The 15953-nt window shown below is 56.6% G+C and overlaps 1 protein-coding gene across 1 annotated transcript in view; it reads right to left on the minus strand.

The window, feature by feature from the left end:
- RTN4RL1 (reticulon 4 receptor like 1) overlaps window positions 1–14232 on the minus strand; it is a 95247-nt gene extending 81015 nt beyond the window's left edge. The window contains exon 1 of the mRNA XM_008009808.3: window positions 10450–14232. Within this exon, the coding sequence (XP_008007999.1) occupies window positions 10450–10462 (13 nt within the window). The 5' untranslated portion in view covers window positions 10463–14232. The remainder of the gene's footprint in view (window positions 1–10449) is intronic.
- Between the last annotated feature and the right edge of the window lie 1721 nt (window positions 14233–15953).

The raw sequence follows: 15953 nt of genomic DNA on the forward strand, positions 1-15953 counted from the left end.
CCTGTTAGCCAGGATGGTCTCGATCTCCTGACCTCGTGATCCGCCCGTCTTGGCCTCCCAAAGTGCTGGGATTACAGGCTTGAGCTACTGCGCCTAGCCAGTGCAGATCTTTCAAGACAAAAGAACATGACTCAGGCTGGGCGCAGTGGCTCACGCCTGTAATCCCAATGCTTTGGGAGGCCGAGGCAGGCGGATCACCTGAGATCAGGAGTTCGAGACCAGCCTGGCTAACATGGTAAAACCTTGTCTCTACTAAAAATACAAAAATTAGCCAGATGTGGTGGTGTGCACCTGTAATCCCAGCTACTTGGGAAGCTGAGACAGGAGATTACTTGAACCTGGGAGACAGAGGTTGCCGTGAGGCAAGATCACGTGCTACTGCACTCCAGCCTGGGCGACAGAGCAAGACTCCATCTTAAAGGAAAAACAAAAACAAAAACAAAAAACAAAGAACATCATTCAGTTGAATCCAAAGAAGTTCGGTAGACCTGGAGCTCAGAGTTCAAAGCAGTGGGGAGAAAGAAGGTCAGAGCTGTGGTGGGGCCAGGAGGAAGGACGTGGCAGGCCATCCCCCTGATGAAAAAGGGAATCGCTGAGGGGTTCTAAGACGAGAGAGACAAGAGCACAGGGCACTGTGGAATCCAGCCACTATGTAAGACCTGGTTTCAGCAAAGGCAAGATAGGAGGCTGCTGGGAGGGTCAGGAGATGATGCTGGCCTGGGCTCAGGTGGAGGCAGAGCAGGCAGTGGTGGAGGAGGTGGGAAGGGCGCCATGGGAGAAGGGCAAGGCTTTGCGAGGGACGGAGGGTGTGGGAAGGTCAGGGGTCAGCTCTTGAGCTGGGGGTGGCTGGAGAGCAATGGTGCCAGATGCCATGATGGGGAAAATGAGGAAGAGGCAATTTCAGACATGCTGGGTTTGAGAGGCCTGTGAGACCACCAGTGAGGACACTGGTGGGCAGGTGGCTCTGGACATCAGAGGCTGGGGATGGGATATCAGGGGAGTCAGCCAAAGGCCGGCCACTGCAATGAACGCCCCAGGAGCCAAGCATGGCACTGCCCAGGGAGGTGCCACATTTGAGAAGTGGTAAGAGGAGGGAAGCTGGCCAAGACGGCCGAGAGGGGCAGCCGTGGAACCATGGAGGCTGCCATCAGGGAAGCCAGGGAAACAGGACAGCCAACAGGGTCAATGCCCCAGAAGTTGTCAAGGAGATAAGGAAAAGGTCTGTCGGGTTTAGCGTCAAGCCAGAGCAGTGACTATGGATGCCAGGGAAAAAGCAGGGTTTGGCTTGAGGGGTGAGAGGTGAGAATAAGGAGACTCCAAGTGTGGACAACCCCTTCCTCGATCTGGGCGGAGAGAGCCGAGTGGCCGCAAGGGGTCTGAAAGGAGGGGATGAAACATCCCACCAGCCACAGGTGACAGAACCCAAACCCCTTGCCCTGTGGACAGCGGACCGTCTTCCTTGTTAACACACAACACTCAGCACACCCAGTGGTTTCCTATGTCCTGCTAGGAGGGACCACAAGGGACTCCAGAGCCTCCAAGCTGGAGGGGCGGCCTGGGTGGCACTGAGGCCAAAGGAGGAAGCTCTTCCCCCTGGCTCTGGCTCTGATCATGGACCCCCTGCCCTGGGCTCTGACATTAGGTACCATTTGAAAAAACTCCTGCTATTGAAACATTTGACGGCCGGGCGTGGTGGCTCACGTCTGTAATCCCAGCGCTTTGGGAGGCTGAGTTGGGAGGATCCCCTGAGGTCAGGAGTTTGAGAACAGCCTGGTCAACATGGTGAAACCCTGTCTCTACTAAAAATACAAAAATTAGCCGGTTGTGGTGGTGGGTGCCTGTAGTCCCAGCTACTTAGTAGGCTGAGGCAGGAGAATCACTTGAACCCGGGAGGCGGAAGTTGCAGTGAGCCAAGATCGTCCCCCTGCACTCCAGCCTGGGTGACGGCAGCGAGACTCTGTCTCAAAAACAAAAACAAAAAACAAAAAAAACTTTGAAAGACCATCGATCTAGTCATATTACAGATGGGTAAACTGAGGCCCAGAGACGAGGAGACATGTCTGGGGTTCTACTGAGTCTGCCCCAGAGATGACCGGATGCAGCCTCAGGGTGCCAGCCTCGGTGGTCTTTCCACAGCCCCACAGTTCCTGGAAAGGAAACGGCCGTGGCAAGGCCAAAGCCAGGGTTGCCACAGGGCTGTGGTGAGAGGCGGAGTCTGGCAGCGTGTGACGAGAGACAGAGAGACACATGCGGCACACGCCAGCGACAGGCAGCAGCAGGCGGGCAGGCGGGCGGTTGGGCTGCAGCACCAGAGCAGAGCCGCTGTCCCCAGCATCCGGCCTGCCCAGGTGCCCCACACCGGCCATCGAGTGACCTCCCTGGGCCCTGCCTCCCCTGAGGTTGGCCGGCTGCAGACCCCAGGCCCACCTCCACATGTGCTCCTTCCTTCTCCCAGCTTGCTCAGACAAGCCCATCAATAGAACATTAAAGGCAAAACCTTCTAAAAGAAACAGCAGCTCCCTGGTAGCAGTCGTCCCACTAAATGTCAAATGCAGAGCAAGGCTTCTTGCCTTGTGCGCGTCTCACTAATGGAGGCATCTTAGCCTCCATATCCCCATCATCCCATCGCCCTATAAATAAATCATGGTCAGAAGAATGCCAGTTTCCCCCCTAGGGCCTCATGAATCGCTCGACATAGGCATATGTAAAGGCCCTCTTCACCATGTGCTGGCTCTGGCGCCCGGAAAGAGATAGCAAACCCTGTGAGGATGATTTTAGAGGCAGAAGCAAACTTTCCTACCACCTCGGTGGGCTGACAGTTGGGAGCCCAGCTTCTGTCCTGACTTGGGAGAGACTCTCGCTCAATTTCCCACAGACCTACCCTGGCTGATGTGGTTGTCACCATGATGCCACCACCCTCTGGAATCAACTCAGTAAGCTGCCAAAGGCCCATCGCTGGGGGCTGCAGTGGTCTGTCCCCTGGCAGACAAGTCATGAGTCGTGCCCACCCACCCCCTGTGAGGGCGAGCCACACACCCACTCAGCAAGTGTTGTTCCTGACATGTAGCACACATGGCGCTGGCCCGCCCACTCCTGGGAGCCCCTGCCCCCACTGAGTGGCTCACCAGCGTGCCATGGCGCCAAACCCCACTGGTAGACTGATGGTGTGGGTGCCAACAGAGGCTCTGGTGCACTTGGGGGGTACTGCTCTGCAACAGTGACCTCTGGCACACACACTCCAGGGAGCCTGTTGCGTGCTTGCCAGGTGTGCCTCTGTACACACACACACACATACGCTATGGTGCCAACTCTTTATTGCTGTGCCAGCACAGAGGCCTCCAGAGTGACTCTCCTGAATCAGATAGCAGGGAATGTTTGCAGTTTCGTTTCCACGCTTCACTGACTGGTTAGACAGTGATCACAGGTTCGGAAGCACGTGCCTCACCGCGGCAGAGGAGGCCTCCGCTCCGAGGCGGGATTCCACCCTCCTGCACCCTCAGATCGGCGAGACTCCCTGCTTGTTTCATCTTCTTTGTTTTCCTAAAGAATCACAGGGAGCATTGACCTTCTGGGACTCAACTGTGGCTGGAAGGGGACAGGAGAAGAAGCCCTTTCTGGAGGACAGCTGAGCCCTGCAGCTGCCATCCTGCCTGGCAGGCTAGGGCTGGGCTGTGGGAAGGACCCCCAGGAGGTAGGGAGCACTACAAGGCTAGAGGAGCAGGTTTAGGTGGAGGAAACGGTGTGTTCCGGGGCTGTGCTAGCAAGTCCATCAGGTAACCCTGGAAGGGAAGCCAGAGAGAGCAAACCATGGGCAGGGCTGAGAGCCCAAGCAGAGCCCAGACCCCAAATAAACCATGGCCCTGGGCCTTTCTCAGAGGCATGAACGCAGGCAGGAGGGTTCCTGGCCCACTGTCCCATCTCTGTCCGCAAGAAAGAAACCAGGGCAGGAGACAGAGGTGAGGACTGTGTCTTCCAGACACCAGGGGAGAGGGAGTAGCAGAGGGCATATGAGACAGCAGCTCAGGCCCCAGGGGTCCCAGATCCCAGCCAGAGAAGTTCCTGAGGAAACGCAGAGGGGAGTGCACGGGAACCACCAGCAAGCTCTGTGAGAAGCCAGAAATGAATCAGCAGCGCCCAGCGCCCCACAAAACAAATGTCAGAGAAATCAAGACAGATGGGCACGTGAGACAGTGGAGCACAGAGGTCCAGAGAGCAAGGGGGAGGGTGGGCTTGACAGACAGAGCGGGGGCTGCATCCTGACTCAGCAGTGTGCCGGCTGGGTGGCCCAGGTAAAGGGACTCCAGCTAGCTATGCCTCAGTTTCCTCATCTGGAATAAGCACAGACGGATCCTGCAGGGTGGTGGTGGAGGTGGCATGAGATAAGGCGTGGAGCACCCTCAGTGAGGCTCAGTAAACGCAAGCGGCTATTGGTAGCATGTGGACAGGGATGCACAGGTGGGGAAGAGCAGGTTATTGCCTGCTGCCTGTTTCCAGCTAGCATCCATATCTCCTCGCCGCAGGCTTGGCTGGGCATGCTCTGTGAAGCCCGAGGTGGCCGTGACTCATTCTAGTGATGGACACCAAGTCAGTGGGCTCCTCTCTCCAGTTTCTCGACATCCCTGGAGGCCCCTGCTCCTGCAGCCCTAGCCTTGGAGCTGACGGTTCCCTCAGTCTTCTCCAGGCCTTGGGGGGGCCCTCGCGCCAGGGTCCCTTCCTGACTCCTCTCTCTGTCTCACTTCTGCCCAGGGAGGTCCGGCCACTGCACCCCGAGGAAAGGGCTGCTTCTGGCACTCTGCGTGGAGGTCCTGGCTTCTGCCGTCCCTGGAGGCTCCGCTCCCGTTTTGCCAGCTATTTTGCTGCCTCGGCCATCTGTTCCCTCCCTGTCATCTCCTCTCTGCTTTAACCTTAACCACTACTTCACTGCAGATGGTACCAGGCAGTTCCGCTCTCCACATCCTTCACGACGCCTGCCCCTCCTTCTCATCTCCAGCAAGTGAATTGCTCTGTCCTTTTTCAAGCCTCATCCCAAAGACATGGTCAGAGCTTGGAGTTGGACTCGCCCCACACAACTCCCCCTCCTCGATGTCATCTGCTTTCAACTCCACCACTGGCCAGGGGCAAACACCTACCCCTTCCCCTGCCTTTTCCTCTTGAGACTACTTCTTCTCAAACTCAGCCAAGAACCTCTCCTGGCATGGAGCGTGTGTCTGCTCCGGGTGTCTACCTGGTCTCCCTCAACAGAGCCAGGTAACCGCCCAGAGGGCTCCAGGTTGGCAAGCTGAGGCGGAGGCCAGAAACTCTGAAGCTCATTCCTACTGTGGAGGAACCAGGGCTCGTGCTGGGAGTGTGGGTCATGAACAGTTTCCCTGTCGAAAATGGACCTGAACACTCTGCAGTAAGGAATTGTTTCCGTGCTGGCGTGGTGGGAACTGAACCAAAACACTTTTTCTATGTTGTCTGAGCTCACAGGAACATCGCTCTGCTGTCCTTGCTGTTATTCTGGCTACTGGTGAGAAAATGCATGCATGGGCTTTACTTAGCAACTCGCTCTGCCTCTTCTCTCTGTCAGGGTGCTCCCCTAAAATCTCTCCTCTTGGCTTCTTTTTTTCTGGCATAAGGACCCAGAGCTTTGAGGAGAGCAGCAGCCCAGAAGCTCCTAAGGAAAGAAGCTGTTTTGGTGAGATTGGTTCCACCAGGCTACCTGCCTTGATTGGGACAGAAATGGGCTGGGAAGACCGAAATCTGACTTCTGCACCTGGATTTGGGCTAAAAAGTCTCACAGCTTGATAAGGGCTCTTGTATCTCCCCTCTATATTTCCTCTGCACAGAAAAGAGTGTCTTGGCCGTCCACGGAACACTCTTCTCTCCCCCTCGCCACTGGGGCTAAGGGCAGCTATATTACTAATAGCTCCAAGTCTTGGTTGCCCCCAGAGAGAAGCAAAGATGTAGCCTGCCCACGTCTGGCCACATGAAGACTCTCCAAACACCTAGAGGAGCTCTGGATTCAAGTCAAGCAACCGTCTGACGTCACCACGGTCCCTCCTTCCCTTTGCCTTCCCTTCTTTCCACAAAAAAGAAGCCCAAATCTGCCACCAGCCCAGCCCATCTGCCCATGGAGACCAACGGAACCAAATGCATCTTGCTGGGTTGTAGGCCTTAATCTAGCTCTTGCTGAATTATTCAGGGATGGCATTAACTTATAAATGAGTGTGTTTGACTGATTTTGTGGTTGATGTACAGATAAATTCTAATGAAAGACAGTTACAAGATTTTAAATTATTAATTAGACTGCCACTTAACAAAGCCTATTTGGCACTCTATTTTGTTGCTTAACAAGACAAAAACTTTAAGGAAAGGTTCTGTATTAGCCCAGAGGTTCTTGATTTGCATTCTGTTTTTATAGCTCTACACATGAAAACCATGGGTCCTGACCTTAAGTAGGCCACTTCTGGCAAAGCAAACCCCCCAACAGGCCGCCCTTCCTTCCTGGATGTTGCCAGGTGGCTCGGGGCCTCGCTTGCCCTCCTGCCTCTCACCTCTCAACCAGAGGCTTGCTTTTAATATCCCTGGTTTTGCCGGCTAGGCCACGAGATGGAGAATCAGGGAGGGCAGCTGCTGAAGCCTTCAGCTACCAGGACTATCAGCAGCTTTCTCCCACTGGGGCTGTTCTAGTTCACAGAGGTGGGGCTGCGGCCAGTAGTCCTTTCATTAAGAGACGCAAGGCAGTCCCCCCAGTCCTCCCAAAATGTCGTGCCAGGGGACAGCTTTACTAGGACAACCAGCAATCAGAAAGATGATCCTCATGGCCCAAGGTCTGCTCCTGCCTTCCTCCTCCTCTGGGGCTTCATACCACTGGACTCCTCACTGCGCAGGGCACCCCGTTATCAAGACCATGAGCCCTGCCCTTTGCAGAAAGATAAGGGTTTTCTTCTCTTCCCTCCTCCCCACAGGATCTAGGGAAGGCTACTCTTTCTTCATCTTTCAAACCCTTTTCAGAATCATAATTAAATTATTACACTCCTTCAGGTCCAGGACCCCACATAGGGCTCTGCATATTATAGGCAAGAAAATAGCAAGATCTGTCTAAACACTTCCTATATCTTTTTTTTTTTTTTTTTTTTTTTTTTTTTTTTTTTTTTTGATGGAGTCTTGCATGTTTTCCCGGGCTGGAGTGCAGTGGCGCAATCTCGGCTCAATGCAACCTCCGCCTCCCGAGTTCAAGTGATTCTCCTGCCTCAGCTTCCCAAGAAGCTGGGATAACAGGCATGTGCCAGCACGACTGGCTAATTTTTGTATTTTTAGTAGAGTTGGGGTTTCACCATGTTGGTCAGGCTGGTCTTGAACTCCTGACCTCAAGTGATCCTCCCAACTTGGCCTCCCAAAGTGCTGGGATTACAGGTGTGAGCCACCGTGCCCAGTCTGTTTGTTTTTTTTTTTTTTTTTTTTTTTTAAATAGCGCCTGGCTTTGTCCTGCAGGCTGCAGGGCAGTAGCACAATCTCGGCCCACTGCAGCCGCTACCTCTCAACTCAAGTGATCCTCCCATCTCAGCCTCCCAAGTAGCTGGGACTACCAGCATATGCCACTGCACCTGGATAATTTTTAAAAATTTTGGCCAGGTGCAGTGACTCACACCTGTAATCCCAGCACTTCGGGAGGCAGAAGTGGGTGGATCACTTGAGACCAGGAGTTTGAGACCAGCCTGGCCAACATGGCAAAACCCCATCTCTACTAAAAATACAAAAAATGAGTCAAGCATGGTGGCGTGCACCTGTAGTCCTAGCTACTTGGGAGGCTGAGGCAGGAGAATTGCTTGAATCTGGGAGGCAGAGGTTGCAGTTAGCTGAGATTGCACCACTGCACTCCAGCCTGGGCAACACAGTGAGACTCCGTCTCAAAAAAAAAAAAAAATTTTTTTTTTTTTTTGTAGAGACGGAGTCTCACTCTGTTGCCCAGGCTGGCCTCGAACTCCTGGTCTCAAGTGATCCTCCTACCTTGGCCTCCCAAAATGCTGGTATTATAGCCATGAGCCACTGCACCTGGCCTCCTATATCATTTTTGCTTGGAGACTTTGGGAACAATTCTAGAAGCAGACACTTGAATGGCCACCTCCCTGGGCATTAGCCTCAGGCATGCTTTTGGCTTTGGGCGCCTACCTAGAATCCATACAGAGAATCTGAGTGTCCTATACAGGTGTGCAGAAGAAACAAATCCAAAGGATCAGGATCTGGGGCCAAGAGAGAAAACTGCCTGCCCAGGAAAGAACCAACACAAGTCCTCTGTCCACACAGTGTCCTAGGGGCAGTCTCCAGGTCCCCAGGCTGAGCCCAGCCTAGTGAAGGGCTTCTCTTCTCTGCTTCCTTTGGGCCAATTCAGGTGGAAACCTATCGGTGGAACCTCTTCAGCCAACCAGGCTGTGCAGGAAGGAAAAAACAGCCTGAGTAGCAAACACACGTGACTGCTAAGCCTCCAGTGGCCACCTCTTGTGCAGGGTAAGGAGGCTCCCCCACGGGAGCCGCCTCCACAATGCAATGGGCTCATCCATAGCTGGGCCTCTGGCTAGCCAGGGTGGGAGAGAAAGGCTCTTGGAGGCTGCTGGAGCCTCCTTGGGCACCTAAACCATATAAATAAAGTGCGTGGGCTGCTTGGTGGCTCATTTTTAACTATAAACTGCCAAAAGACAAAAGACCAAAAGGGAAATGAGATGTCAGTTCCTCTCCATTATCCCTATCACAGACCAGCAGCCCAGACATGGCGGCCTCTTAGAGGTGCCCGGGAAGCCTTCCCGACTGGGGCAAGTTTGCATGCTCCAGGCCCAAGTTTCTCAGACCTGGGCTCGTGCTCAGCTCTGTAAAAAGCACCTTCTCTGTGCAAAGACACTTTGGCCAGCACTGCTCGGTTGCTGAAAGGACTTTTTGTGCCTTTCTGCAGGGAAAAGGAGGATCTGGGGTGTGTCTGCGAAGCGGTTTCTCCAACTAGCCCCAGAGACTCTTCCACACCACAGCAAGACAGCCAGCGTTTCCCCCTGCACTGCACCGACCCACGTGGAGGGCATAAATCACACACAAGTTTGTGACTCTTCCAAGACGACTGGGCAACTCAGCTTCCTCGGTCGGCCCAAGCTGCGACCACCAAACGGCCTTTACCGCCCCACCAAAGGCGTGGTTCCTCCACCCACCTGTCTGACCTGCTTATATCTGGGTCTCCGCCATCACCTCCACATCTGCTTCTCTCCGCCCATCTTAGGGCTTCGCTTCCCCCCCTCCCCCACCTCCCCTACCTCCCCCACCTCCACCCCCTCCCCGTGCGCGTTTTCTCCTTCCCCATCCTGCTGTGAGGTCAGAATCCTGTGCTTACGACACCTCGGTCTGTTGCCATGGAAACAGGGGCGGATTAAGGCTGGAGCGCGGAGCGCAGGGATCAGGCCCCTCCGCTACCTGAGCTCCCGCCTCAGCGGGCTCCCGCAGGGCCGGGGCAGCCAACCGCAGGCCCCGCGGCTTCTCAGCCTCCCGGCCGGGCCAGGCGCGGGGGATCCCGGCGGGGCGCCACAGCCCGCTCGGACCTGGGAGGGGAGAGAGGCAGACGCAGAGGCTGGAACAGCTGGTGGCGGGGCCCGTGGGCTCCCGGCGTGATCACTTGCCCTCCCAGGGCCCGGGGAACGGCGCCCAGCGTGGCAACCACGTGGGGGCGCGGCGGGACTTCCCCGGTGCCCGCACCAACTTTGCCGCGCTCGGTACTGGGCCGGACTGCCGGGGCGTCTAGCTAAGGTGGTCGCGAAGCCAGCTGTCCTCAAGTTGAGCTGGGCACCGGTCGCGCACACTGGCGGCACGGCCTTCGCGTCCCTGCACTCCCAGCATAAGGAAAGTTTGAGGAACTGGACATCAGGCGCTGGCTGCTCCCCACCCTCAGCAGCTGGGTGCCCAGAGCCCATCCCTGGGGATCAGAGCAGGACTGCAGAGAAGACGTCCGCGTCCGGGCCTCGTCTGGGGACCTAGGGCGCGCGGGGAGCGCCCGGGCCGCGCGGTCACTGACCGCTGGCTGCACAGGAGCGCCGTGCGGACTCGGCCTCCACAAAGCGGCAGAAGCAAGGGCGTGTGCCCGCGCAGGGGATGGAGCCTGCAAGTGCAAAACTTTATCACAGCAAAGCAAAGGTCCCAGGAGGCCGGCTCCCCTTCCACCACCGGCTGCTCACTCTGGTCTCCGACTGACCCCTCCGGCCTGATCTCTAGGCCTGGCCACTCGATCCACGGAGCAAACCCCGTGTCTCACAACTGGCCACCGACGGGAGCTGAGCCCCAGCAGCAGCCCCTCGGCGGGTGCGCCCGGCAAAACCCACCAGCCCGCCGGGGGCTACTTCCCGGATCGGGAGCCCCAGCGCCGGGCGGCTCCCGGGCTCACGGCTCTTTCCTGAGCGCATTCAACTTCAACTTGCCCCTGCGGCTCCAACTCACCTTTGCGAAGCATGTTGGCCACGGGGCCGCCGCTCCGAGGTCGGCCTAGGCGCACTCCCTCCCGGGGTCCAGATTCAAATCCCTGGGCGCCAGCTGCAGCTAATCCGAGCGCGTCGAGGCGGGGGCAAGCCGGGGATCCGCTCGTGCCCGGTGGCCCGGCCCCTCAGGGGCATGGTGAGCTCCAGCCCCGCGCCGAGGACACCGGCGCCCGCAAGCAACCGTGGTGCTGCCCGGCAGCCCCGCGCGCTTGCTCAGCCCCGGGGCGAGCGGCTTGTTCCACGGAGCCGGCGGCCTGCTTCTGCCACCCGGAGCACTTTGCAGGCGGTTTTGAGGGGGGACGCCGCCCCCTGGCCGGCCGGTCGCAGCCCCCTCCTCTCCGCCCCCTCGGACCACCGCCGCCGCGGCTGCTGCAAAAGGGCGCTCGCACGCACCGCCGAGCTCCGGGGAAAGCGCCCGGCGCGCGTTTGCAGGACCGAGCGATCGGCGGAGCGGGGCGCCTCCCTTCCTCCCCCCCACCCCGGCTTCCCCCTCCTCTCCTCCTCCCTCCCTCCTTTGCTCGCTAGCTCCCTCCCTCTCGCTCCGCTCCCCGCCCCCGCTCACGGAGCGCCTCCCATACAAAATTTATGAAAGTGCTCTCAGCTCGCAGTGCCGAGCGCCGTCCTATTCCCAGGGCAGCAGCGCTCAGCCGCGCGGCGCCGCCTCCCAAGGTGTTTTCACTGCACCCGCCCCCGGGGAAGATCCTCGGCCGGCGTCCGTCCAGGCACCTGCCCCAGTCCCCAAGCCGGTCCTCGGACCACTCCACGCCCCTCCCAGGCCCCGCAGGCCTCCCGGAGCCCGAACCCGCAGCCCAGCCCCCGCCCGCTCGCCCTTCGCGGCTGGAGGTCATCCGGAGAGGCGGCTGGGACGCGAGGACCGCCGCCCAGAGTCTGGATCGCGAGTGAGCTCCCTGCCCCGTCTGCTCCCTGCCCAGCGCCCCTTCTCCCAGTCTCGACGGCTCTTCCCCGCACCGGACAGCTCCAGCGAAACCGGCTGCCCCGCACCCCGAGTCCCAGGACACCGTTCTTTTGTGGGGAGAGGAGAGGAGCAAGCCATTCGGGAAGGGTCAATTGCAAATTCCAGGGAGAAGGAAGGACCCATGCGGGCTCAGGTGGGCTGTCTCCACCTGGGTGGGGTGGGGGAGGGTCTCTGATCTCCCTTGGTCCACACAGACCCCTCCAGGAGTTCGCGGAAAATAGAGGAGACGCCCCTTGGAAAGCGGGTCCCGCAGGGGCCTGTTGGGCTGAGGGAAGAGAAGAGAAGGTTCGGGCCAGGCGAGATCCTGGGTGGAGGCGGCACCCTCTGCTGGCCTGAGATCAGAGGGATTCGAAGGGAAGGAAAAGTGGATGGACCAAGGCTCTCATTCAACACACATTCACCGAAGGCTCAGCATGTGTGGGGCACTACTGTGGCTAAAAGTTCAGCAGACGAAAAAGGCTTGTCTTTGCCCTGTCCTCAAGGAGTTTCCTTTTTTTTTTTTTTTTTTTTGAGACGGAGTCTCGCTCTGTCGCCCAGGCTGGAGTGCAGTGGCTGGATCTCAGCTCACTGCAAGCTCTGCCTCCCGGGTTCACGCCGTTCTCCTGCCTCAGCCTCCCAAGTAGCTGGGGTTACAGGCGCCCGCCACCGCGCCCGGCTAGTTTTTTGTATTTTGAGTAGAGACGGGGTTTCCCTGCGTTAGCCAGGATGGTCTCGATCCCCTGACCTCGTGATCCGCCCGCCTCGGCCTCCCAAAGTGCTGAGATTACAGACGTGAGCCACCGCGCCCGGCCGAGTTTCCATTTTAATAGGGACCAAATGAGGAAAGTCCAGAGAAGATGGGAAGATGGTGCTTAGAAGAAAACAAGCAGAGTATTATTCTGGAGCTGACACAGGGGTAGGGGTGGCAGTGAAGGAAAGTTGCTCTGAGCAGGTGACATCCAAGCAGAAATTCAACTGAATCCCTCCTTGTAGGAAAAGGTGACATGATAGGAAGGTCAAAAAGAAGGTCAGGGCCGGCGCGGTGGCTCACGCCTGTAATCCTAGCACTTTGGGAGGTGGAGGCTGGCTGATCACGAGGTCAGGAGTTTGAGACCAGCCTGGACAGCATGGTGAAACCCAGTCTCTACTAAAAATACAAAAATTAGCTGGGCATAGTGGCATGCATCTGTAATCCCAGCTACTCAGGAGGCTGAGTCAGGAGAATCGCTTGAACCCCGGAGGTGGAGGTTGCAGTGAGCTGAGATCGTGCCACTGCATTCCAGCCTGGGTGACAGAGCAAGACTATCTCAAAAAAAAAAAAAAAAAAAAAAAGAAAAAAAGAAAAGAAAAAAAAGGTCAGGCTGGGCGCGGTGGCTCACACCTGTAATTCCAGCACTTTGGGAGGCCGAACTGAGCAGATCACTTGAGGTCAGGAGTTCAAGACCAGCTTGGCTGGGGTGAAACCCTGTCTCTATTAAAAATACAAAAATTAGCCAAGTGTGGTGGCACGCACCTGTAATTCCAGTTACTTGGGAGGCTATAGGAGAATCTCTTGAACCCAGGAGATGGAAGTTACAGTGAGCCAAGATCACACCACTGTACTCCTGCCTGGGCAACAGAGCGAGACTCTGTCTCAAAAAAACAAAACAAAACAAACAAACAAAAAGAAGGCCAGTCTGATGTATTCACTCATACATGCATTTGGTGGCACTGAAGCTTCGATTTGAGCTAAGGCTCTGGGCTTGGGCTTCCAGAAGCTTCAGGTGTCATGGGAGAAGAAAGACCCACAAACCATCTTGAGTTTGACAGAAGTCACAAAGACTGAGAAAGGGCTCTGCTAGCTCTGCCAGGGACTATGGGATAATCAGGAAACAGTCACAGAAGAGGTGCCCTTGGAGTTAGGTCTTGAGAGCTGAGTTTACCACATTGAGAAGGGGGAAGGGCATTCCATGCAGATGCTTGAAGGTGAGAAGTAACCTTGTTCTGAAGATGAATAAGATTGGTCCTTCCTGAGGACCATGGGCTTATACCTATAATCTCACCATTTTGGAAGCCTTGGGGTGGGAGGATTGCTTGAGGCCAGGAGTTCGAGAGCAGCCTGGGCAATACAGTTAGACTCCATATCTATTTCAAAAAAATGTTTAAAGATAAAAAAAGATTGATGGCTGCTACTCTGGGCACACTGCCCATGGCCACAGGAGCAGTTAAAAACAACGAAAAAAGATTGGTCCTTCTTGGGGTGGGAACAGAAGGTGAGGCATTCCTTCTCTTAACCACCAGCTGCAAGGCACTGCTGACCCCACTGCCTGCCTGAGCCCTGACACTGGGGGCTTGAGAGGCCCTCTGGCAGTACACCGAGGTCCAGAGAGGATGAACAACTTGCTCAACGTCACATCACAGATCAGCGATAAAGTGTGGGCCTGACTCAGGGACTGAATGTGGGATAATCCTCCTTCCACCTCCCCAAGCCGCCTCCCCATGACCCCCTAGCCCACAAACTCTAGCATCTTAGGAAAAGTTGGCTGGGGCTGGGCGTGAGTGTGAGAAGCAGAGTTATTTCAGGCCTCAGGAGGGCTGGGTGCTGCCTTGGAGTCCAGCCAGGGGGTGGGGATGAGTGAAGGCGGGTGTTGTGGTGTAATGTGGGGGTGCGCTGTGCCCGCCTTCTTGTCAGGCAGTAATTAGACTGCTGAGTAACTCAGGCAGGGAGACCCCCACAGACAGATGGAGGTGTCCTCGGCCCAAGCTGAATGGCAGCCCCCAATGTCCTGCACTACGGGGTCTTGAGGAAGCAGTCTCACATCTGTTCTGCACGTCCAGTTCTCCTAGGCATCATCTGGCTTCCTAATGCGTGCCAGAGCAGTTCATTAGGCACAGTGGATGCGGGGTGATGTTACAAGAGGATAGGACCTTTGCCATCCACAGGCCCCACCTCTGATGAGGGAAAGGTCCCAAGGGATATGGCGCCTGCTAGGGAGAAGCCATTGCTCAGCTGGAGTCAATCCTTTCCCCTTGAAACTCGATGCTGCAGCCAGAGCTAAGGCTGTCCACAGGCTGGGCAGTGGTGTCCTGAGAAAGGAGGGCCTGAGTGAGCTCCTGGAATTCAGATCTTGCACCCTGGGGATCCGGAGAAGATGAGGGGAGATGGGAAGTTCCAGTCTGGACGCTTATCGAGTGGAGGGGAGTGTTCTTGGGACCCACAGTGGTCATGTTTCTGTCTAGAGCTACCTGTCCTAAGAGTGCTGATGGCCTCAGGGGCCGAGCACTGACCCTTGGTGATCACTCCCCGCCTGCCCAGCCATTCCTCCTCCCCCGGGAAGCCTCCCAGGCAGGGCCTGTCTCTGGCTGCTTGTTTTCACTTCTCCCTGCACCTTAATTAGGGGTTTCCAAGCAGGGAGGGCCTCTGGGGGAGCCTGAGGCCACAGAGCTGACTTAAAGTGCTAGCTGTGCTCACAGCACCACCACAGAGAGAAGAGGAGGACACCAGGGGACTGGGTAGACTGTCAGCCCTGACAGACCATTGTTCTGCAGGACAGTCTGCTGAGGGCCAGTCCTGCAGGTACTTTGCTCTTCCAAAGGTCAAAGCTGTTTCACTGGCTGTCTTCTCTTTGGGGTCTCTTGGGCTCTGTCAGTGATCAGGAGAAAGACTAGCCCTGAGGGGCAGGGCAAAGGTTGGCCAGGGTCCAGAAGGGTTGGACATCACAGTCCTTGACTGCCCACCCTCCCAGGAAAGCACCCTCAGGCTGTGGGCCTTCCCCAAAGGTGCAGTTTCGCCCATGTGAACCTTCTACAGGGTCTACACGGTGGATTCTAAAGGTGATAAGGGCTGGGTGCAGTGGCTCACGTCTGTAATCCCAGCACTTTGGGAAGCCAAAGTGGGAGGACTGCTTGAGTCCAGAGGTTCAAGACCAGCCTGGGCAAAACAGTGAAACCTTATCTCTACTAAAAACAAAAAACAAAAAACTTAACTGAACGTACGCTTGTGGTCCTGGGTACTCAGGGGGCTGAGGCAGGAAGACGGCCTGAGCGCAGAAGATTGAGACTGCTGTGAACAATGATCGCACCACTGCGCTCCAGCCTGGGCGACAGACCAAGATCCTGTCTCAAAAAAAAATTTTTTTAAAGGTGATAAGGGCGATCCAGAAACCTGCACCAAGACTCTCAAGTTGGAGTTGGGTTGGTGGTCCCTGAGTTCTGTCCTGCCGGACAGTGGGGTCCCCCTAGGTAGGGAACGTGGCCCCACACGGCGGCCGGGTGACTGGCCACTGTTTACCAGGAGGGGGAGACTGGCAGGGGGTCTGAAGGAAGATCTCGTGGGTGTCCCCCTTCACAAGACTCGGCCTGCAAAGCTCGTGCAGGGAGTTAGCACATAGGAGAGCCCTGGTCCGGGAGTAGTAGGCTCGTGCACGGCCGGGGAGAGGAGTGGGAGACTGAGTCGCAGGGAGAGGGCAACTGCAGTGGTCGGGGACTACCAGGGAATCCTGAGTCCCGGGATTCTGGGCTGGGGTGGAGCT

This window comes from Chlorocebus sabaeus, chromosome 16 (assembly GCF_047675955.1).
Source record: "Chlorocebus sabaeus isolate Y175 chromosome 16, mChlSab1.0.hap1, whole genome shotgun sequence".
Classification (NCBI taxonomy): domain Eukaryota; kingdom Metazoa; phylum Chordata; class Mammalia; order Primates; family Cercopithecidae; genus Chlorocebus; species Chlorocebus sabaeus.